The sequence below is a fragment of the Bos indicus genome, chromosome 28, assembly GCF_029378745.1.
Source record: "Bos indicus isolate NIAB-ARS_2022 breed Sahiwal x Tharparkar chromosome 28, NIAB-ARS_B.indTharparkar_mat_pri_1.0, whole genome shotgun sequence".
Classification (NCBI taxonomy): Eukaryota; Metazoa; Chordata; class Mammalia; order Artiodactyla; family Bovidae; genus Bos; species Bos indicus.
The window spans coordinates 15,894,591-15,920,158 of NC_091787.1; the positions used below are offsets into that span (position 1 = coordinate 15,894,591).

At 38.4% G+C, this 25,568-nt stretch overlaps 1 protein-coding gene across 3 annotated transcripts in view; it reads right to left on the bottom strand.

Annotated features, from left to right (window-relative positions):
* The window catches only part of ANK3 (ankyrin 3), a 382,561-nt gene that overhangs the window by 55,706 nt on the left and 301,287 nt on the right, over nt 1-25,568 (bottom strand). For 2 of the 3 annotated variants that reach the window (XM_070781829.1, XM_070781830.1), the window contains exons 30-37: nt 9,912-10,123; nt 8,141-8,348; nt 6,999-7,095; nt 6,151-6,379; nt 5,411-5,536; nt 4,535-4,657; nt 4,061-4,087; nt 2,913-2,994 (exon numbers count right to left, since the gene is read on the bottom strand). In XM_070781829.1, the coding sequence (XP_070637930.1) occupies nt 2,913-2,994; nt 4,061-4,087; nt 4,535-4,657; nt 5,411-5,536; nt 6,151-6,379; nt 6,999-7,095; nt 8,141-8,348; nt 9,912-10,123 (1,104 nt within the window). The remainder of the gene's footprint in view (nt 1-2,912; nt 2,995-4,060; nt 4,088-4,534; nt 4,658-5,410; nt 5,537-6,150; nt 6,380-6,998; nt 7,096-8,140; nt 8,349-9,911; nt 10,124-25,568) is intronic. The other variant, XM_070781831.1, reaches the window with a different exon arrangement.

Below are 25,568 nucleotides of genomic sequence, written 5' to 3' on the forward strand. Positions count from 1 at the left end.
CAATTCTGGTGCCTTCCCAGAATATTCATGGGACTCAAGGACATCCCAAACACTGCAGAAGCCATGAGGCAGACCTACCACTAGGAAAGATGAATTTAATACCAGCATCTTCTGGCAATGGGACAAGAAACATACAGATGAAGTCCACATACTCGCTGGGGGATGGCAAGCACACACCGAGTCCTCTCTATTTCTACAGTTCTAAGAAACAAACCCAGCTGGTCACAGAGGTTTGGAATGCCTGCCAAGGGTTAAGTTCTATGTCAAAGTTGAGTACAGTCTTGCTCCCAGAAAGCACTGGTTCAGAGTTAGGAATGAAACTCGAAGAGGAAATGAGAATCTGCTTCATCTTTACGTTCCTCTTCATGCTGTGCTTGTGCCATTGCTACAATCCAGTCCTTGGATTAGCAGCTACTCCCACAAGGGTGAAGATTTTCATTCCTAGTGTACATTTAAATTCAAACATTCAGAACATATCCTTTTCTAGGCTTACATATTATTCTAAAGAGAAGTGGAAGAACTAAGGAAAAACTCACCCATTCATTACCCCTCCTAGTCATAATTCTCAGTAGTGTTTAATTCTTTTGGGAATACCACACTGCAAATGGATGGTTTAAGGATTCCTTCAATTCAGTGATTTGGGCTCAGTTCAATGTCTCAAGGAAGGACTTATTTTTATAACTACCAGAAACTGGCAGAGCATCTCTGTTTTACCACTCAAGTCTGGCTCCACGAAGCAGAGAAGTCTTCTGAACCACATCTATGGTTTTATGCTTTGCACAAAGCAGCCAATTTACTGATTAGTTATATATTTTATGCTTTAATGATACATATTTTGTGATACCCTTTATAACAAAGGCCTTCCCTGGTGGCTCAGATGGTAAAGAATCCGCCTGCAATGTGGGAGACCTGGGTTTGATCCCTGGGTTGGGAAGATCCTCTAGAGAAGGAAATGGCTACCCACTCCAGTATTCTGGCCTGGAGAATTCCATGGTCAGAGGAGCCTGGCAGGGGGTCCAAAGAGTTGGACACAACTGAGCGACTTTCAGTCTTCACTTATAACAAAGGGAATTCTGGATGTCAAGCACTTAATTATACCAGAACCTTTTTTTTTTAAGAGGTTGGGTGGGTTGGGTAGGTGGAAAGGACAGGGAACTATGAGAAAAGTTGCATTCACTTCTTCTTCTAACACCAATTTAGGGGCCATAACATTTCCCTAGTTTTTCTTTTAGTCCTTTCTTACTCCTTCCCATTCTTCTGTCCACCATATGCTCCCTCTCATAAAACAGAGAAGAGAGAACCCTCTGCCTTCTATCAAAAGTCAAGGAAGACAAACTACATATACCTTCATGAAGCTAACTGAAAAGTAGCAACCGTTTCAGAAGTGGGAAAAATTCAATTGATGTTAGCACGTGCACCTGACCTTACAACTCATATATTCCCCAAACACCTTAGGGCACAAAAATCAGACAGGAGCTAGCTTGTCCAGAGGTACCTGACCTCAAGTACCTGCAGCCTGTCCAGAGCTTAAGGGTGTGGCTTGGGAGTCCCAGACAGCCGTGCCACGAAAGCCCTAGCTTTGAGGCAAAGTAGTATCTGAAGGAAAACGTCTATCCAGGAAATTTATACACACATCTAGTTAAACACACACACCTTCCCTGCTTTATAGCATAATGAGAGTTAATTTCAGCCCTTACGGTTTTGGAAAGATTTGGATAGTTATACTAGGGGAAGAAAGAGATCTGGAAGAACATTCATGAGTGTGGTTGGGTTTCCTTTCTCTTATACTCCCTGTCTTTCTCTTATACTCCCTGTTTTGTGTCTGAATGTAAGAGCTCTCCAGGGGATAGATTCCAGAAGATTATGCTAAGACCACCTGAATGAAGTAGTAGAGTAGTTTCCTGCTGCGTATTTAATATGTTATGTTGGCCCACAGAAGCAAGAATTCAGGAAAGCTGGGAAAAAACAGTTGTGGTTCTTACTGGTAAATTTCCAATCCTCCTTGAACTCAAGTAACTGTGAGTAATGGGAAGCAGCCAGAAATGATTCACTAATTTAAAAATAATGTTTGCCTAAATTCTCCTCTGATGGTTAAAGTGGCACCATGCCACATCAGTCAAACACACTCTTAGTTCCTGTTGGTGGAGAGGGTTATCTTGAGGGCTGTGGTCACCGGAGGTGATAACCATAAGGAGGAGGGAAGGAGAGGGGAGGGAATACAAAGGGAGAAAATGAATGAATATGACTGGATGAATCGATGCCTTAATACTTACAAGCTAGTTAACAGTGAACATTTACTGTGAGAAGAAAAGGGTTTAACTGGTCTAGTAAAGCCCAACCTTAGAGTTGATATTTAATAAAGAGCAGAGGGTGGGAGGGAGAGAGAGTGGGAGGAATTAGAAATCAGTAAACAAATGCAACCCCACGAAGGTAGGAAAATCTAATTCCTGCCAACTGGGAAAAAAAGAATCAGGACTAAGCTAGAATGACCTACCTATATTAAGGCAAATGAAATAATGACCAGAGTTACTTTATCATCTTTTATACTATCTGACATGTATGAAAATGTTTTCTCTTTTTAGCATGGATATAAACCAATCTTGGTATACTATTATCTCCTAACATAGTTAGCAACCAAAGTGAAATCAGGGTTTTCAAAGTCAAGTGATAGATGTTTCTAATTCTAAAAAAAAAAAAAAAAAGCTAATAAGCTATGATCTGGGGGTGTTTGTACCTTGTATCTCCAACTATGTACAAAATATTACTTAGATCTCATGATAAAATTTTCCTGTAGGCAGTTTTCTTTTGCCATTGAGTTTTCTTTCACATGACTCCAAAATTCTGTTTGTATAGAAAAAATGTCTCTTCTTATAAAAATCCACGTAGATTAGTAAATGTGTTAGGAAACTCACTCATTCCAGGCTCAGTCAAGTAGCTGTAGCGCTTACGTAAAGCTAACGATGCAAAACTCTGTCGTCTATCCGTTTTCTCGGTCTGGAAAAGAAAAAGAAGAGAACGAGTATGTTCCAGTTCCTTGTGACATTTTCATCAGATTGAAACATTTTGTAGAATGGCACGTCGATATCTTGTTTATCCTTATTTTTCTTCTTAACAGATTTTCTTAGGGAAATATTAGTTCCCCACTGTGATTCTACAGCGCCACCCCAATATCTTAACCAAAGAACTATCACTTAGCAAAATATAAGAGCACCAACACAGCAGACTACAGGGAACTACAAATAAAAGACGAGCGTTACAGAGACTTCTGATGCTGAGCAATAAATTCTCCCAAATTTGTTCATATTGAAAGCACATACATCACGATGTACACTCACTCTTTGTGAGTACATTCAAGGGAAAAGGCACACAAAGTTTATCATTCCGATTACTGCTATTGTTTCTGTATGTTCATAGGCATAAAATGTAGATGAGGAGATTACAAACAGGTTAATGGCTTTATTGAAGTAGTGTTACTGAATCTTAGAGCTGCTGATTCTATTTAATATTACTGAGCTGTGAGTTTTAAAAATCCAATGATCATATAACTTGGAGAAATATTAGGAGATAACTTATGAAACTTAGTTAAATAATTATACTCTTAAAAATGGCTAAGATAAATGTCTTTTAATAGAATATCAAATATTTATCAATAGCCATTGAGCACATATTTTTATAGTATATAAAACACATAAAATGTCATATATTATCACCATCTTTGATTTAAAAGTTATACAGTAGATCCTAGGTGAAAATACACACAAACGTATATTTATGCATGCCAGTCTATCACATTCAAAAATGCTAAACTAAAAAACTTCAGTTTCTCTTTTTAAGTCATTAGCCGGATTTTAATTTTATCAAATGTACTGAAGTACTCTTCTGTATATGTGGAAGAGTAAATTATTCTTTAAGAAAAAAATATGTATCCTTTACCTCATTTAAGCTAAGATCTGCAAAAATATAATACGTTTCCCACACTTCAGCCCTCTGCACCTTCTTTTATACAGATTCTGTTCCTAGTCTATCTCTGATAGAGTAAAAGCAGAAGTGTTCATATTACCTCATCATCTTGATCTGACTCTGTCTCCTTTTGGTCCCAAGATGCATTGCAGAGACAAGGAATATTATAATGGACAGCAGGGAAAAGAATATCAGGATATGAAAAGGACTGAATAGGGAGCACAAAATGCAAGCTGCCTTAGAAAGCAAAGTAAACCAAAAGAAGCCAACGAAAAATATCAAGAGCTGCACATCCATGGCAAATTAATGTGTGACATTATTTGAAAGCAAAAAAAAAAAAAAAATCTATGGACTACCAGCAGAAGCAGAAGCAATAAACAGAGGACTCCATTATACAAACCATAAGAATTTGACACCACAGTCACAAGACTTAGTCAATCTACACAAAGAGACTAGTAAAACTTGAGTTTCAAGAGCTTTAGTCATGTTAAAAAGCATTCCTTAATTGCACACCACGGGCCTACTTCTTCAAGACCAGGGGAAAAAGTTAAAATAAACCAGTATTAAAAGATACCTTTTTATGTGCTGGCAGAGTGATGTTTAAGTTGCAAACAGCTGTTTGAGGCAGTCCTTTTGTTGTCTTTGGTTCTTTCAGAAAAGACAGACGGCCACAGGGCTCTTGGCTGGTGTCTCTAATCTAGAAGAATTAAGGTAGTTGACAGTTATATACAGAGACTTTCCTGAGGATTCCTGTCTGTGTAAGAGTTAAGCATGTTTGTTTTATGGGACCCTTTGAGAGCCAGGAAAAGTAAAGGGAAAAGGTGATAACAATCTCATGTCAGCCAACGTAGTCACATTTAAACTTGGCAAGATTTAGAATGCCCAATCAATAGTCTAAACACAGGAGTGGTGTATTGGCTTGTCTCATCCTGACAATCCAATAGTCTGAGCTGTATTCATTTTCTTCCTGTCCAATAATTTTTGTTTCAAAGCCTCAGTTTTAACAACAATAACAGAAGCAAATAATAATAAAACAATTGCCCTATATCTTTTGGTTCTCTGAGGAGGAAAACGGTTTCTTCAGAATGTCCTGGGCTTGACCAGAAATAAAGATGAAATGAATACTCAATCTGGATTTCATCCATTATTTGATTACTGAGCATTCCAGATATGATGCGTGTTATTGCTCTAGATCGCTTGGGCTTACAAACATTTGTTTAAATATAAATGATCACTTAACTGTTTAAAAGGCAGAAATGCTTTTCACTAATTCTAAAGGTTTCCTGGCTCAAAAGTACACTTACACAGAACTAGGACAAAAATATGATCTCATTCCTATGAATTGAAGTTTGGTGGGATATTTTAAACAGAATAAATCATTAGAATCTTTTTTAATCTTTAACAGTATTAAAAAAAAAAATCCACAGGATCTGTCTTGAAGGTGATTTACCTTGATGGAAAATGGCAGTCTATTTTCTTTGAAAGCATAAAAGTTAAAAACAAGTTGCTGTCCTCCTTTGGTAAGTGGGGCCAGGTTTCCATAACAATCAACATAAATAGGTTTTCCTTCAAGAACCTATTAGAGTAAAAGAAATACATAATTTAATGCTAATTTAAATTGAAAGAGTTCTGAGATTTTAAGTCAATATAACATTAAGATTGATATGTTTCTATGTCACATTTGTCTTCTGATTGGGCAGTTACATCTATTTACCACAAAAATAATTATTGGTTCACAGTAACTGTGATTGGAAACTGTAACACGGACGTGTAAGCGAGTTATAGATTGATTCTCCCAATTTTAAACATATTTGAGAATGTGCCTGACATCAATCACTTATCCATAGAGTCTGTAAGTTGTTTTGGACTCTTGGATACTTATCTGATTACTGGTTTGAAAAGTGGAAAATCATGGCGATGTGTGTAGACGGTGACTATGATAATAACTCAGGTAGCCACAGGAAAATTGTGATCATGACCTAGATTCCTTGGTGGTGCATTTTAACCAAATAAAATAGTCTCAAAGATACTTAAAATTATTTAAGAGTGAATCTGTATCAAAATTTTAAAACAAAAACTAAAATTAACAACGAACTTGAAATGTATCGTACATGCTATATTATGACCTCACAATAGAAAACTCCGAATCTGGAGAATGTAATAGAATGAACTTGCTGAAAAACAAGGTACCTCAATGTCTTTGCTTCTTGCAACTTCCTCAAAATTCTCCTGCTGCTCTAAAGTTTTATCCACTTTATCATCTGTCATGCAGAAACATCGCAGAGAGGATTCTACAGGATCATTCATTTTGGCAAAAACAACAAACTTGGCCATATATGGAACACATATTAATTCTCTGTACAGCTGTGTGGCTAACCCTACAGTTTCTAAAACTTGATGGCAGTCTGCAAGCCAAAATCTGAGGAAGACAAAAACAAGACAGAAACAAAAGTATAAAAATGAGATTTCAAAGCCAGATCTTAAAAAAAATTACCATTTAAAAAAAGAGTATATAAAGGAACTAAACCAAAACATTACTTGTTCATTTAAACAAATAGCAAGGATGTTTACTGTGTATATCAAACAAAGAAACCCTACGTTTATTATTTGTTATGATTTTGCTAAGAAAATGCTAAGGAATTTTTCCTCTATTTTCCTTTCCATAAAACTCTCCATCCCATCTTGTACATACCCATAATAAACCTTCCTTTCTGCCCCTGTTTAAGAATTTATTACTTCATGTTGGAAGGAACAAGAATTTAATGGTAGAAAATGGGAGAGAAAGGAAATCCTATTAGTTTTTATGAATTGCTAAGAATGTCTACTGGAAGAAGCAAGTTTACCATCTTACAGCTTCCTGTGAGGCCTGGATAAGATGACATCCAAGTGAATTTAAAATTTCTGGAGTTAGGCCCAACTTTACTATCAACATTTTAAAGAATAATCATACTGGTATTAAGCACAACATTTTTTTTTTACTTTCCAAAAGGTAATAAAAAATAATTCCTAGTGCTTTTTAAAAGCCTTTATTTCCATACCTGGCTGAAACATTGGTTGTAAAAGAGACACAGTCCTTTATAAATGTCAAAGGAGTAGTTCCTGTGATGTCTTCCCACTGAGCAGGCGATGTGCCCCCTGAGAGAACAACAGCAGATATATTGACTTTATTATAGATATGCTCCTTGTAAAATTTTTATCATGATCCTGTTCTTTCTGTATAGCTAGTAACTTGTAAAACTTGAACACTTTCAATTAATGACATGCACTAAAGGTGGTTTTCCTTTCTCCTTTCCTTTTACCAGCTTATAGTGATCTCCTTGTAAGATAATATTAGATTAGATAAAAAATTACTTTTCTGTTTGTCTAGATACTAATGAATGGCTTAAACTTGGGGCACACAACTTCATTTTAAGCCACAATCTACAAGGGCAAAGATTTGTTGCTTCAGGTAGACAATATAATTTTTTAAAATACAACAATGGCAAGAACTATCAGAAAGTTGAGGAAGTCCATTTTATACTACCTGAATCATTTAATTTTCCAGGCTAAAAGGGGAACCAGTCATTAAAATTATTCTTTAGAAAAAAAAGCAAATGAGAAAACCTATCTTAACCTTGGACTTTAAGTTAAACATCACGTTAGGTTAATCAGATGATGCTCTGGATTTTGGGAGCTTATCACAAAAGGTGCCTATCACCTAAACCCTGCATGTTTAGTCTCTTGGATCACATTTGTGAACAGAGTAGGTAAAAAGAATCATGTATTCACTGGGCTCTTCCCTACTCTTGGTGCTCTGTGGGAGCCTCTGTTTTCCCCAGAGTCCATCCAATTTCCTATAGCCTACGGAGTGTTTCTAGGTCAGTAACCTAAGTCACGGAGAGATTACTAGATGCTCCAGTAAATTCAGTAATACCCTCAATCACCTTTAAAAAGCTCTATTATTAACACTAAACTTAAAAGCAGGAAAAATGGTATCACTGAATTTTAATGGTCATGCTATCAGCATCTTCAAGAAATAATTACAGGGATAATAGAGACGAGGTGATGGACAAGTAAAATGTATTTTTTTTTTTTCCTACTCTATTTATAATGTTGATAGGGATGTTAAAAGGCTTTCTGTCTTTGTACAGAATCATTGCAAGTGCTATGGCAAAAACAGCAAGAACAGCAACAACCAAACCTGTAATGCTACAGAGAAGGCGCAGATTGGGGGTGGTATCTCCTTTGTACCCATTGGAGACACCTTCTCCTGAGGCTGGGGGCACCGGAATGGTCATTGTGATAGGCTTATGGAATTTCCTTCTTCTTGGTTCCACAGTGACAATTGGGCTGAATGTTGCTTTGTTTCCAAGGATCTTTTTCACAATTTCATCTGGAACAGGCTGGGCCTAGAGACAAGAGAGAGGACCTTAAATGACTTAAATGAAGTTGGACATTTTTCTCTTATCAGAAAGTTGACTTTTTAATTGAGGAGGAAAAGACCAAAAACAACAACCAAAAAATGTCTTACTTCTGCTGTTAGCATTCTTGTGTATGCCTGGTGATGTCCATATGTATGGATTTCTGGTAGTTATACTTCTAAGAGCCCAATTGCTGTTTGAGGTACATATATGACCACCATTACAACAGAACAGCCACACCGTTTTCCAAAATGCTGGTTGCAGGACCATTTCTAATTCTCACCAGCAGGTGTGAACGCTCTAGTTGTTCTGCGTATGTGCTGACACTTGGAATTGTCCGTCTTTTTTTAATGTTAGAGGTTTTACTGAGTGAAGTTTAGCATATTTTAATATGTTTATTGGTATTTGGAAATGGAAGAGACTATAACCCCCCAGAACTTTTGTTATTTTAAAGAAAACTTATTAAAAATTTACGGGGCAAAAAAAAAAATCTCTCTTATTTTTCCTTTATGTTTCAGCGAAGAATGAATCAAATACAACACTGTAGCAGGAACTAACAGCTCGAGTATGTCCCCAACAGAACACAGGCCTGGGCTTGCATGAAAGCGAGGGAATCAGATCTCAGAGCAGAGAAACCTCTCGGTCTAATCCGAAGGACAGCAGACACTGAGTCTACTATATTTTATATCTATGCAGGGCATTTAGTAAAATACTACAAAGGCAACTTATACTCATGTAAAAATGGATGTTTCCAGACTTAAGTAACAAAAAGGCATACGAGATTTCAATGGATGTCAATTCTAGTCTAACAAGGCTAATTTCTTCTTCTTTTTTTTGTTTCTTTGCTATTTGGAAAAATATTCAATATGGGGAGACAGTTGAAGGGAACTTCATATACTGAAATATAAGGTAGGTCCAAATGTTTACTGAACTCTCAGTCAAATTATTAATTACTATATTAAGTAACAAAACAAAGTTATTTCAGGTTATTTTCCTTATTCAGTAAGAAAAAAAAAGTTCTGGCTAGGTTCTAACAGAAATGAATAAACGCAAGAAAGACCATTCTTGCCAAGATTTTCAGCCAGCTTTCCAAACCAAAACAGGTTCCAACTGGTTGGATAAAACCCATCATTTATGATTTGCTTGAACTAAAATTTGAAAGCTTGCAAGTTTCACTATTACTGATTTTTGTGATGTGGCATATCATAAGCCAAATGCAATATGGTTTGTTTCTTTGTTGCTCCACATTACTGAAACAATAACCTATGATTTAAAAAAAAGACCTTTCATCTTTTTTTTAATCATACAAACAAAAAAAAGATGTTTCAAGTGATACATCTAAACAGAAAACCCCTAAAATATGTACCTATTTTGATAAGCCTCTTAGCTAACTTTATACTTTTTATTTAAAATAGATTGATGATTCCCCCAATGGCCCAATGCTTCAGTTAGCAATGTATCATTAGGATGAGTCATGACAGCAGTTTCAGAGCAGAACATGCTCACATGCTCTCTCTGTGTACCAAGGAGAAAACTTTTTGTGAACATTACCTGGAGGCCTACTCGAATTCTTTTGGTTAAAGCACCCTCTGGGAAAGAAGCTTGGACAAGGGGCACAGTGGTGCTGCTCAGAATTCCACCTTCAGGACCAATCTGATTGCTTTCCTGCTTAATCCGTGAAACCACTGCAAAATACTGGGGGAAATCCTTAGTGATGATCCTGCAGATGCGCTTTTTCCCTAACTCCTCCAGGCTGTCAAGTTCTGAAAAGAAAAAGTGAATGAAAAAGCCATGAGAATAAGCCTACCTACACAATACCTTGAGACAAACCAGTGTGTCATTCTGACAGCTATTATTTAGATTCAGTAGTCAAAACAGAGCTTTATGATATAGAGAAAACTATAGTGAGCTTAAAATAATACTAAACTTTGCAAAAATATTTTATAAAGCTATTCGTATGCAGAAAAATATTTCTACTAAAGAGGAATAAACATTTCAAAAACTGGCCTTTTGCCACAAACGGACAAATTTCTGCTCTTCAAGAAAAGATATGTTAATTCTGTAATTATTTATAATAATGCCCTCAACTGTCCAAAGAATGAGTCATAAAATAGAAGGGCCTCACAAGAAAGTAAGTACCTCACTATGTGTGAAAGACTCTGGAACTTTATTTGAAAATCTCTTTAAAATATTTTTAAATATTTGTTTTGATGTGGACCATTTTTCAAGTCTTTATTGAATTCATTGCAATATTCCTTCTGTTTTATGTTTTGTTCTTTCGGCTGCAAGCATGTGGGATCTTAGCTGCCTGACCAGGGGCTGAACCCACACGTCCTTCACTGGAAGGTGGATTCTTAATCACTGGAATGCCAGGGACGTCCCTAAAATATTTTTAAATTACCCAAATTATCTGTATCATCACCACTATCTGTCTACTCAATGGCCTTCATCCATCAGGCTCAATGTACCTACTAGTGGACACATCTTCTTCCCGTCTGTTCACCTGCAAACCTACTTCTTGCCCTGTAGTCCTAACTCTGGTGGGCGGTCTGTTTTACACCTTGCCCAGTCCTCCAGTCTGCTAGCTTTGACTGACTTTCCTTTGTACTTCATATCCAAGATCAAAGTCCAGTTGGTTCTCTTTTGGAAATGGTGTACTCTCCTGTCATCCCTTTGGTTCAGACCCTGTTTCAACCAGGTCTCTGACTCTTTGTGATTCCATGCACTGTAGCCCACCAGGTTCCTCTGTCCATGGAATTTTCCAGGCAAGAATACTGGAGTGGGTTGCCGTTTTCTATTTCAGGAGATTTTCCCAACCCAGGGATTGAACTCGCGATTCTTGCATCTCCTGAACTGGCGGGTGGATTCTTTATCTCTTGGTGCCACTGGGAAACCCACATTACCGACACCACCCCTTAACCATCTCCCTGTCCTCGCCTCCCCTTACTCCAGTCCACTTCCGACAGTGAAGCCAAATGGATTTCTTTCAAAAGCCCAACTTTATGCAGAATTCTGATAGGTTTAATGAAAATAAATGATTTTAAACAACATACAAAATAATATGTGAGACTAAGAAGAGGAGAAAAGTATTTTAGAAAAGATTGTAAGGGGAAATTTATAAAATTTGCAAACTTATAAATATCATAATAAAAGAGTTATATAAAGAGACATTAAATATGTATAAGAAATATATAAGAATAGACAAGTAGGTCAGGGAGACAAAATAGAATCAAGAAATAGATTTACCTTCATATATGTGTACACATACACACATATATACATATATAGTATATACTTAAGTCCATATATATCTACTTTTATATATCTATTATGTATTTAGTATATTTAAATCAAAGTCATACATTTAAACTTTAATTCAGTCAGGAAAAGATGGTTTATTTAAAAGATGATGTTGATATAACTGAAAATCTATTTGGAAGAACAAAGCTAAAGCTCAATCACTATATCTTAACATATATTAATAAAAATTCCCTTTGGACAAGAGATTTAATTACTTAAAAATTAAAATATCACCAAAAAAAAAAATCAAGATAGTATCTTTTAGCCTTGGATAGGAGAAACTTTCATATTCAAAACTGGACACTCATACCTATGGCTGATTCATTTTCTGAATCATATTCATTGATATATGACAGAAACCAATAAAATATTATAAAGCAATTATCCTCCAATTAAATATAAAGTTAAAAAATGGACACTCAGAGGCCTAAAAGGCAGTTTTATAAAATTTAAATAACATTTATTTCCTAAAAAAAATTCTTTTAATTGGGAAGTTTTGGCTTTAGTTAGTTTTTAACTTTGTTAGTTTTTGCTGCACAGCAAAGTGAATCAGCTATATTACACAGATACCTCCTCCCTCGTGGACCTTCTTCCCATCCCAGTCGTCTGGGTCACAACAGAGCACTGCGCTAAGCTCCTTGTAAAAGGCAGTTTGACTGTATAAAAATGTAACGCTTTCTATGGCAAAAATAGTAAACGAATGACAAAAGGTAGGCTGGGAAAGGTAACAGCCACACAACAAATGAAGAATTAATATGCTCAGTACTAACGGCAGCTACAAGTTGTTGACAAGATGACAGAGAAACCAGCACAAACGGGCAAAATGTTATAAACAGGCGATTCACAGAAAACGGCCAATAAACCTATTAAAATATTCAATCTTCGTAATTTACATGGAAATACCAATTCAAACACAGTTCAACCTCCTGCTACACCCACCTCCGGGTAAGATTAAAAACCAATAATATTCAGAGAAAATTGGGGAAAAACAGATGTTTTCAGTCATTGCTGGTGGGTGTGAATAGCAATAATCTTTTGATAGTGTAATTGCTCATCTTCTATTCAAAATGAAAATGCATCTATCCCTGGACCCAGCAATCCCATTTTCTGACTTTTATAAAGGGGAAATGAAAGTGAAGTAGCTCAGTTGTGTCCGACTCTTTGCAACCTCATGGACTGTAGCCTATCAGGCTCCTCTGTCCATGGGATTTTCAGGATATTCCAGGCAAGAATACTGGCGTGGGTTGCCATTTCCTTCTCCAGGAGATCGTCCCGACCCAGGGATTGAAGCCAGGTCTCCTGCATTGTAGGCAGACGCTTTACCGTCTGAGCCACCAGGGAAGACATTCTCTGATAAGCACAGGCAAAGCAGCATTGCTTGAACGATTAAAGCTTGAAAGAGCCTGTGTGCCCATCAGTAAGGGCACTGGTTTGATAAATCAGTTCATCCACACTCTCACTCCCACAGCAAGTGACTGGAGGATTCAGATCCATCCATTTCCCAAGGATTTACTGAGGACACACTGTGTGCTGGCCCTGGTCTAGTCACCAGGGGTGCAGCAGAGAGCAAACTAAAGTCACGGCCGCAGGCAGAGTACAGTCTAATGGGTGCAGGAGCAGGAAACACCTCTCTGAGGAGGTGGCGTTAGAGGTGAGCTGCGAGGAAAGGAGGGAGCCAGACAGGTAGTGATTGACATGTGTGTAAAGTGAGGAAAGAAACAAGATGCGGAGCAACATGCATAGTATGATCCTTTTTAGAGGAAAAGCATGATCTATGTTGGTATACTTTTATAAGAGAAATTTGCAGAAGAAACCTTCTACGCTGTTAGCACTGGGAACTGGAGTTGGAGGTGAAGTGAAGAGAGGGTGGGGAATAAGAGAGTGTTACCTTTGGGTTTACATGCTGGGCTGGTTTTAATCGCTACAATCCCTACACTTTGGGGAGGGGATTGCTTTTGTTTTGTTGTTTGCTACTCACAGAAACCTCCTTCCGTTTCCCCTGACACCTACAGTACCTGCCTACCATCGCTCCACTGTGAACGTGTCTGCCTCCTCTATTAGACACAGGGCTGAGATTATGGCATATTCTACACAGAAATGTGTAGGAAGGTAAAACAGATGGTTAGGTAATTGGATCAGTGACATATTCTCATTTTACAGATTAACCACTACCAAGTTAACTGTTAACTAGGAGAGAAACAGGGTCAACCCAGATCAAAGATGGAACTGGAATCTTGGTCCAATATTTGTTTTTTTAACCATCTCCTTCCCCTCTGCTCTATCAAAACCTAAATACTGAGTCTCTAGTGAAGAAAAAGAAAACAAAAGTAAATAATAATAATAATTTTAAAAGCCTACTATAGAAAAAACAGGAAGGAATCCAAGAGTTTGTTCAGGAAAATATTCCGGGCAAGTTTTCACCTATTCAGCACTTGACACAGAATAAAAGTTTCCATTCAGAGCAGATATATTTTCTTTCCCATGATTTGGCTTATTTTTAAAAAGTCTGAATTCCCAGAGGAGTTCATAATGTCTGCTCCAACTGAGAAAGCTCTTATAGTTTGTTTCAACTGCTGTGCAACTCATCACCATCAGCTAAGTAGATTCTTTTTTTCCTTCTGTCTCAAAGCTATGATTATGTCCTCCTTTAGAAATGGCTCAGGATTCCACATAGTGCAAGCAATTTACATGGACTCTGCCATGAAATTACACCCTTCAAACAAGACAGATGTCCTAAACTGAAATGTAACAAGTGTGTATCCTGTGAGTATTAAGCTTACTCCAGTCAGTCTGGACCCACTGGAAGGAGTAAGACATCTTTCTGGGCACTTGTGATAATGTGTACTTCTTAGCTGCTCGTGTTTGTGAGTGTTATTTGTGTGTGCATGTACATTTGTGAGGAGTTACAGTAGCTTGGACAGCATGGAGATCAAACTAGTCAATTCTAAAGGAAATCAACCGTGAATACTCATTGGAACTGAAGCTCCAACACTTCGGCCACCTGATGCGAAGAGTTGACTCATTGGAAAACACCCTGATGCTGGGAAAGACTGAAGGCAGAAGACAGAGGGCAGCAGAGGATGAGATGGTTGCATAGCATCGCCGATTCAATGGACATGATCTTGGACAAACTCAGGGAGATAGTGAGGGACAGGGAAGCCTGGCATGCTGCGGTCCACGGGTTGCAAAGAGTTGGACACGATTTAGTGACTGAAAAACAACAACAAGGTAGAAACAGATGTTTTGCCCCTGGAAACAAATGCAGTGGGCTTAGGAAGAACTGCCACTTTGTGTAACGGAGGCCACTTTGTCACACTTAGGCCACATTACCTTGCGTGAAGCACTAGGCAACTCCAACTAGGTGCGGTGTACCCGTCAGATGCAGCAAAGAGTGGTAAATGGAGAAGCTTCATGCTCAGTTTCTGGCATCTTTTAGGATTTGCCAGTGCTCAGGGACCCTCTGTGTTGTACTCAATCTCTTTTAAAGCTGTTGGCAATTCCTCTGTCACCTAGCTCGCAGAGCAGTGTGCCCCCAAACTGGCCACATCAGAAATAACACAGTGTTATGTGTTAATAGCAGAGACTCCTAGGCTTCTGTAATGGAGATTCTGAGTTGGGAGCCCAGGGATGGACCCTGAAACCTCCCTACTCAACTCAGGTGACTTTATGACTTGACATAGTTGAGAAGCAAAGTCTTAGTAGACTCTTACCCTGTATCTGTCTTTAAGTATCCAGACCCCAAATTATTAAAAACATGACAACAGGATCCCATGAAAAACAAGGACATTTCAATATGAGAAGAGGTACTTATGGGGGAACAATAAATATCTATTAGTTTTAAATGATTTTTAAAAGGAAATACTAAACCACTCCATAGCTATAGAATTAAAGGAGACAAGGGCATAAAAAATATTAAAATCTTCTTACTTTTCAGGATGATTCTAATGCCTGCACAATGAAAGGACTCTGGAATCCCTCTCTTTTAAATCCGTTACTAGTAAAGTTTTTTTTTTTTTTCCCCTCTCTCTCTTACATACACCGACATCAAAGGGAAAAGAAAGGTGAGTTCTGAAATCGGTTTGGCCACGAGGAAGGTTAAAATTTACACTTACTGCATGTCTACTTTGTGGCAGGTCAATTACTATTTTGCCCACATAGCATTTTGGTGAAGTAAGTGTCTGAAGTTCAGAGAGGTTAAGTGACTTGCCCAAATTAACTTAGCTGGTCTGCTTTAGAGCTAAGACCCAGGTGGGAGAAGGGACGAAACCACACAGACAATGGACATCAATCACTATATAACACAGTTTGCAGGCTTGCTAGCACATGGTTTGCTGCCGCTGCTGTTTAGTTACTAAGTCGTGCCCTACTCTTTGCAACCCCGTGGACTGTAGCCCACCAGGCTCCTCTGTCCACGGGATTTCCCAGGCAAGAATACTGGAGTGGCAGTGGGTTGCCATTTCATTCTCCAGGGCCTCTTCCTGCCTTAGGAATCGAACCTGCATCTCCTGCTTGCCAGGCAGATTCTTTAACACTGAACCACTGGTTAGTGGTTGATAAACAGATAAGTAGTGGATAGATAATGAGTAGTGAATAGATAATGATAAATGGATGAGTAGTGGGTATCAGGGTTTTCCTGATAGCTCAGTTGGTAAAGAATCCGCCTGCAATGCAGGAGACCCCGGTTCAACTCCTGGGTTGGGAAGATCCCCTGGAGAAGGGATAGGCTACCCACTCCAGTATTCTTGGGCTTCCCTGTGGCTCAGCTGGTAAAGAATTGGCCTGCAATGCGGAAAACCTAGGTTCAATACCTGGGTTGGGAAGCTTCCCTGGAGAAGCTTCTAGTATTCTGGTCTGGAGAATTCCATGGACTGTATAGTTCATGGGGTCACAAAGAATCAGACACAACTGAGCGACTTTCACTTAGTGGATAGATATGCAAACACCCTGATCCAAAAGATGACATGACTTCTTATTGGCTCACTCCAGAAGCAGAAAGCTCTGATGACAGTGGAATGAGAAATGGAAGCTAATGTTCTCCAGCATTCTTGCCTTGCTGATGAATGATACATTTCTTAAGTACCTTGTAACTCATTTAGTTTCCTTCTTGGTAAAAGGTGTGACAGCATTCTCTGTAAATGAGATTTTGCAACGGAGCAAGAAGGATCATAAAATGCTTGGCAAATATGAATGCTTATGAAGGTCATAATACAATGAACCATAAATAACAGAACTGAAATCACATGCCCACGAAATAAGTTTTTCTTAAAGCATTTAAACGATCACCTTGATCAGTTTGGCCTCACTCTTACATGCATGTCATAAATGTCTTGATAACTTGGTTAAATGAGTCCATGACTCTCTTTCCTGTATGGAATCTGTTTTCTAAAGGCTGTTTGTGATCTGCAGGTTTGAGAGTGAATAGTCTACAGAAGAAATGCAAGCTAAAGGTTTCACAAAGGATGATTTCTGTATCTGGGGTTTCATTTCTGGTCATGTGAATGTTCTCTTAGCTTGCTCTTCTAAGAATGGAGTATTTAATAATGAGTGGTGAGAAAAAAATGGAGTCTTAGAATATCAGAATTCAAAAGGGCAGGCTAGCTCATATGGGTCTGTGGAAAGTTTTTGTAGACAAGTATCTTAGGTTCAAATCCAGTTCTCAAACCAGTGAGCTTGGACTTTGGACAGATTCCTGAACTCTGAGCCCTACATTACTTGTTTATAAGATCAGGATAAGAAATTTTCCTCTGCAATAGATATAACTAATAAATGATACAAAACCCCCAGCACAGCTCTGTTGACCTAACTCAGGTTGCATATTCTTTCCAAGGTCATACAACCTTGGATAGAGGAGAGCCATAGAGCCTGCCTGTGGCAGATCTAACTTTGGATTTCTTTTAAAGAAAAATCACACCATTTCTGTTTTGCATCTCTACAAGTGTATAAATCAGAACTGCTATCATTTTAATCTCATTCAGTTTTTAAGAGAAAATTTCCCAATAACAGAACTTTAGGTAGCAGATAAATTGGGAGAAATGAGGGAAATAAAAGATAAACTTATAGTATTTAACTCTGGCTATAAAATTTGGTGGCTCAGACAGTAAAGAATCTGCCTGCAATTCAGGAGACCTAGGTTCAATCCCTGGGTTAGGAAGATCCCATGGAGAAGGGAATGACTACCCACTCCAGTATTCTTGCCTGCAGAATTCCCTGGATAGAGGAACCCAGGCAGGTGACTGTCCATGGGATCACAGAGTCAGACATGACTGAGGAACTAATATTTTTTTTTTTCATAGAATATGGGGAGCAATAGCACACTTGTAATATACTGAAATATTTCAGAAAATTATAGACATTCATTTCTTGGAACTAAAGTTCAGCTCCATCTGAACATGCAACTTTTGGAACAAGCCCTCTGTGAGGTTACAGGAAAAAACCCTCAAATTATAAACTTGACCCTTCTTCCTCAAAGAAAACATAGTAGGAACTTTTTCAATTTTTATTTTGGAAAAATTAGATTCATGGGAAGTTGCAAAGATTGTACAGAAAGGTCCCATAATTTTAGTAATTTAACTCATTGAATTCTGGCATCTGCTATTCATCTGTCTGAATTAGCATTATTTTACACCAAGGTAGAGACCTTTGTTATTCAGATTTGCACAAGTAATTGAGGGCTAATGATGCAGAATATCTGGAAACAATGACATATCTGTTTGGTTTTCTCTCCAGGTTTAGCAATCCTTATAATTTCTAATGACCCTATATCTTGAAGTTAATTTTTAGAAAACTAATTTCTAATCATTACATGCCCTTTTCCTGCTTCCCAGACCCCCCTCTCCTCATTTGTGGCATCCATTCATTTAGAAGTTGCTTTCTCTCTTAGATATGGGTCACTAAATTACTGAGGAAATGTATCACCGAGAGTGGCAGCACATGCCCGGATAAAAGTCATTCATTTCTTCATTCGGTCAACACATTATGATGAAGAGACAACACTGCTAAGAGCTGTTACGTACATGGGGCATAATGACTGTCACCAGTCAGAGCCATTCTCTGCGCACATGAGCTTTACAGTCCACCATGAAGACAGCAAAGTTCAAAGCTGCTTACAGAAGAAGACAGGCCAGGTGCCGTAGACTATTTACCAGGTGGATCTAACTTAGACTGGGCTTTAGGGAATGCTTCCTGGAGGAAGAGAAGTCAGGGAGGGCATGTTTGGCCACGCTGGAAAAATCAATCATTCTAAGGTTTTCTGCTATGACTGCAGAAGCCTCGTATTCTTTACATCTGCTTCTCTATGTTATTTTCTAGAAAAATATTCTTCCACATTAGATTACTTTTCTATTTATGTAAATAAAAAGCCTTTTAAACAATTAGCCCCCTTATATAACTTTCCTCAACCCTTCTTTTAACCGTTGGTACTATATCCAGACAAGAAACAATGAATATAATCCTATCTTCAAAATCAGGATCGGATATAATGTCTTAAAGCTAAACACCAGTCAGTAACTCAGCATGTGGCGCAAACATGGAAGTGCACTGTGCTCCGAGGGGCCTAGACCTGCAAGTCGGCCTCATTCATACCGACACCGAAGGCACTGCAGGATACGGCCCAGTCTCTCATACTCCTTCAGTGTCCCTGGAGGGCGCTGAGGCCCCCACCTGACATCTGTGACAGGATGTCTGATGTCATTTTTGAACCCAATAATGGTTCATTAAGACATGGAATTGCTAGCAAGTCCATCGCACAGACGTGTATAAAACTTGGCATTGGTACTGCTCATCCGCTTTGGTCCTGTTTTTATCCCCTGACTAGCAGGAGTGATGGAATTGCTCTGGTCCAGTCATGTACATGGTGGGCATCATTCCATTGATTTAAAGTCTTTTATACGGCAATGCACTGAGAGCAAGTTAGTATTGTGTTATGGTTCAATTAATAGTTTCTTAGCATGCTTTTTCTTTTTTTTTTTTTTCTTTACACTCCAACCAAAGTCCTGACTTGCTTAAGTTCAGTTTTTACTTTTTCCTCCAGAATTTTTCAAAATTGGTAATAGATTTCTCCAACAGGTGGTGCTGTGTGCAACATAAAGCTACATACTCCACTTATCAGTGCTCTATTGATTCTACGATCTAACTTGACAATTTAAGATCACTGTTAGGTCTCATGGTTGATAAAGTAAAAATCAGTTCAATTGAAAAGAACCAAAGTAGCAATTTTTAACTGAAAAGCATGTTTCTAAAATATGATTGATATAGTTAGACAATAAATTATGAACATTTTATTTTCTGTTAAGCTATATAATTAGTATAAATTTTCCTTTCCTACTTCAATTTATAGGAAAACAATATATGTAATTATTTAATCTAAAATATATTACCATAAAATTTTATTTGCTCTCATCTGAACGTTAAGCAGTGTTAACAAGTGAGGAAATATTTTCCTAGTGCTGTAATACTGTTTGGAGAACTTCAGCAACATTTTGTTCCAATACAGTGATTGGGATTTTAAAATAATAGCAAAATTCACATATCTTCAAAGCATGCTTTTGATACTCAGGTAGTAATGATTTTGATTTTAAAATCTAATAGATTTAAGACCTACTATGTATAAAGCAAAATCTACTACTGTCCATGGTAGTGCTGTCTAAAAAAATACAATGCACACCATATATATAATTAAAAAATTAATAGCCACACTAAAAAATTAAAGAGGAATAGGAGGAGCCTGGTAGGCTGCAGTCCATGGGGTCGCTAAGAGTCAGGCACGACTGAGCGACTTCCTTTTCACTTTTCACTTTCATGCATTGGAGAAGGAAATGGCAACCCACTCCAGCGTTCTTGCCTGGAGAATCCCAGGGACGGGGGAGCCTGGTGGGCTGCCGTCTCTGGGGTCGCACAGAGTCGGACACAACTGAAGTGCTTAGCAGGCGAAATTATTTTTAACAGTATGTTTTCTTTATTTCAGTATATCCCAAATGTTACTATCTCAACATTTAATTAATGTAGAAATTATAAATGAGATGTATGTTGGGGGGTACTAAATCTTCATATCTCTGGTATATTTTATATTTATACTTGCAGCACATCTCAGTTTGTATTAGCCCTATTTCAGGTACTCTCTGGCCACATGTAGCTAGTGGCTACTGTATTGGTCAGTCCAGGACTGAGCATTTCTCAAACTCTTCAATTCTTAAGACCTCTAAGGAGGAAGGATTCTTTTACTAATAAATATTACTCCCAGGTCCAGTATAACCACAAACTATACACCATCCCTTTGGGGTCTGAATTTATTCGATTTATTTTATTGAACTTTAGTTGATTTCTAATGTGTTAGTTTCTGCAGTACATCACAGTGATTCAGACAGATATATATATTCTTTTTCATATGCTTTTCCATTATAGTCTATTACGGGGTATTGAGTATAGTTCCCTGTACTATATGGTAGGACCTTGTTGTTTACCGATTCTATATATATAGTAGCTTGTATCTGCTAATCCCAAACTCCTAATCCAGCCCTCTCCCCCTATCCCCTCTCACCAGAAGCACAATTTTAAACATGGTGAATTGAACTTTGTTAGTTTAATTCAAGTAAGGTTTTAATTAAACTTTCAAAGTGGATTCAATTTGCTGCACTTGAAAGATGATGCTTTTGCAGGAGCAGAATGAGTACTTTTGTTTTGCGGTACCTTTTTCTCTCCCGAGAAAACACCAGTGAACAAGTGCTAGAACAAGATTTATGTCTGCTGCCAGATAGAAAAGTGGCTCCTGCTACGTGATACCTTAGTGGTAACAGCAGGTTCTTCACACCCAGACCAACTGTCCTCTGTGTCATTCTAGCCTCTTCTTTCAGTAGAACTTTGCTAACACACCTGCTTCACTAGCATAATCACTGATGCCTTTGTTCCTGAGCTTGCTAGTGCCACAAAGAACTCGTTTCCATCTTATTCTGCAGTGACCGTCTTTCCTGAATACACATCACGTCTTTTGGAATCGTACAAGAATTAAGAGGGTACCTTGATTCATAATGGAAAACTTAAACAGCAAATGACACTTCTGTCACCTTTTCTTGCACACAAAGCACGTTTATAGGCATCCTCTAGCCGCTGGACTGGACAAGGTCAGTTTTCATTCCAATCCCAAAGAAGAGCAAGGCCAAAGAATGTTCAAACTACCATACAATGGCACTCATTTCACATTAAGGTTATGCTCAAAATTCCTCAAGCTAGGCTTCAGCAGTATGTGAACTGAGAACTTTCAGATGTAAAAGCTGGGTTTAGAATACGCAGAGGAACCAGAGATCAAATTGCCAACATTTGTTAGATTATAGAGAAAGCAAGGGAATTCCAGAAAAACATCTACTTCTGCTTCACTGACTATGCTAAAGCCTTAACCTTTGAATTTGTGGATCACAACGAACTTTGGGAAATTCTTAAAAAAATGAGAATACCAGACCACCTTAGCTGCCTCCTGAGAAACCTGTGTGTGGATCAAGAAGCAACAGTTAGAACTGGACATGGAATAACTGACTGTTTCAAAGTTGGGAAAGGAGTACAACTAGGCTGTATATTGTCACCCTGCTTATTTAACTTATATTCAGAGTATATCATGCAAAACGCCAGGCTGGATGAATCACAAGCTGGAATCAAGACTGCTGAGAGAAATATCGACAACCTCAGATATGCAGATGATACCATTCTAATGGCAGAAAGTGAAGAGGAACTAAAGAGCCTCTTGATGATGGTGAAAGAGGAGAGTGAAAAAACTGGTTTGAAATTCAACATTTAAAAAAAAAAACAAACTAAGATCATGGCATCTGGTCCCATCAGTTCATGGCAAATAGAAGGGGAAAAAGTGGAAGCAGTGACAAGTTTTTTTTTCCTTGGGTTTTAAAATCACTGCAGATGGTGACTGTAGCCATGAAATTAAAAGACACCTGCTCCTTGGAAGGAAAGCTACGACAAATGTAAACAGTGTATTAAGAAGCAGAGATGTCACTTTGCTGACAAAGGTCCATATAGTGAAAGCTATGGTTTTTCCAGTGGTCATGTATAGATGTGAGAGTTGGACCATAAACAAGGCTGAGCTCCAAAGAATCGATGCTTTCAAACTGCGGTGCTGGAGAAGACTCTTAAGAGTCCCTTGGACTGCAAGGAGATCCAACCAGTCAATCCTAAAGGAATCAACCCTGAATATTCATTGGAAGGACTGATGCTGAAACATACTCCAATACTTTGGCCCACCCAATGTGAAGAGCTGACTTACTAGAAAAGACACTGATGCTGGGAAAGACTGAAGACAGAAGGGGAAAGGGGGCGGCAGACGATGAGATGGTTAGATAGCATCCCTGACTCAGTGGACATGAGCAATTTGGGCAAACTCCGGGAGATAGAGAAAACAGAGGAGCCTGGCAGGCTACAGTGCATGGGGTCACAAAGAGTTGGACATGACTTAGCGACTGAATAGGGCATCCTTCATTTGAGAAGATACAGAGGTGAGGGAGTATTACAGAAAAACAACTAGATTTAGAGTCCAAATTTTGGAAGTCTAGATCTATCAACCTACTCTTCCCTGAATGGGTGGTGGTGGTGGGATTCCACTAGCCCTGGTGGTGTCCTTGTGTGATCTGGAAACGGGCATCCACTTGAAGGGGACACAGCCCTCCAAGTATATGGCGTGCTAACTAGACAGTACTTTTGAAAAAAAAAGAAAAGATAAAAATGACCCTTTGACCTCAAGGCCAGTGTCAGAGCACACGACTTGGCAAGTTGAAGAGGCAAGATTTCTGCCCCTGCTTGCTCTCCTGCCCAACTGTCTGTACACGGAAACTGTGTGTATGGCTAACTTTGAGTGTGGTTCCCATGTGTCAGACATTGTGCTATGAAATTTACATATTTCAGCTCATGCATTCCCCATTAGTTTTCTACGAGGTTAGAGAGGCTTAGGGCTAGTAAGTGGTGGAGCCAGGACGAGAATTCCAGCCTGTGTGACATCCGCCGTTCATAACCCTAATGACCAAACTCCATTGTGCAAGTTCCCCTCCTCTTTGGACTGGCCTTCCTTGGACAGAGGAGCCTGGTGGGCTACAGTCCATGGGGTCGCGATGAGTCAGACACGACTGAGCGACTGAACTGACTGACCAACTTCCCTGGAGTTACAATTTGATTGTGCACACCGAAAGGTTTTGCAAGTTTTAAAAATACTATAGAACCATAGCCTAATCTTTATAATTGGGTTGCTTAGTAAAAAAGAAAGAGTACATATATATATATCACTGATCAAAATACTGGCTAAGATGCTTTCTAAACACTTGGGTTTTAAGATTTTCAGAGAAGGGGGTACACTAGGACTAGTTATAAAAGTAGAATATAGGTTAGTTATAAAATAACAGAATTCATTTATGGAAAAGAGGGTTAAAATGAGACATTTATAATAAGACAGGTATTATCAAGGCTCATTTCCCATAGATGACAGATAAGGCCTAATGATTACAAACTGGGGAAATTAATAGGTTAAATAAAGCTATAGTAGGATGAGTTATTGGAGAAGGCGATGGCACCCCACTCCAGTACTCTTGCCTGGAAAATCCCATGGACAGAGGAGCCTGGTGGGCTGCAGTCCATGGGGTCGCTAAGAGTCGGACATGACTGAGCGACTTCACTTTGACTTTTCACTTTCATGCATTGGAGAAGGAAATGGCAACCCACTCCAGTGTTCTTGCCTGGAGAATCCCAGGGATGGGGGAGCCTGGTGGGCTGCTGTCTATGTCGGACACGACTGAAGCGACTTAGCAGCAGCAGCAGCAGCAGCAGGATGAGTTATCTCTTTTTTCCTTTAAGGACGGTCACTGGCTTATTTTATGTACTATTTTTATCTTGCTAATTAACAGCTATCCAGGGGACAGAGTGGAGAGAGTAGAAAATAACATGAAACCTCAGGCTTTTCTTCCCACAAGAACTCTGACTGGTTGGACCTTAAAGGAAAAAGAAGGGTTAGATTTTTAGAGACAGACTGATGTTTATTTTTGCCTGATTTTCAGGGAGGGAGGTTCCAGTAAAAACGAAGTTTCTCTGGGGATAGAACAAGAGTGGTGGTAGGTGGTTCTTGAATGGAATCTGGTCAATTAAGTTTCAGTTATATAATGTGTGTCTTGGTTCCTTCATTATTATTACTTTTAAATTTAATAATAGTCCTCATTTTTCCTGTTGTGGCCTCCAGTGCTTGATTTTTTTAAACTTGGAAGTACTTACATTTCCTTTTAATTGTCTAAAATGGAACCAGAGTTTATCTGGTCTTTAAAAATGTAGCAAAGCAACTCTATCCACTATTTCCAAGATAGCATGTAGAATCCAGGACAGAGGGCTGTATCACTGTATCTTTAAAACATCACACAGATGCCCTTAGTATGGTAGTGTTTGGGGAGTCAGTTGTCTAAGCAAAGATAGGAAGACTTCCTATTTGAAAATTAGCTTGTTGAAAACAAAATGAAGACATGTCAGCATGAAATCTTGAAAACCCATTCCATCAAGAAACTTTAAAATTTAAAAAAAAAAAAAAAAAATCTGCTTGTGCCTGATAGGATATACTATAATATGTGCTCAAAAATGAAGAACATACTTTAGAATCCACAATGGTGGCTGCCTGCAGTTAATTAAAAAAATTAAACATTACGTTCCTCACTTGCTCTAGTCACATTTCAGGTACTCAAGATTTACATGTGACTAGTGATTACTAGTGAGTACTGGAATGGGGTGCCATTGCCTTCTCCGAGTGATTACTGTTGGATATTTCCATCATTATAGAAAATTCCATTGGACAACATTCTCTTAGAATATTCAATATTCTTCCTAAAATATTGTCACTTTCTCAGAACTGTCCTCAAGGTAAATGTTCCCCTTTAACTTTTTCCCCTG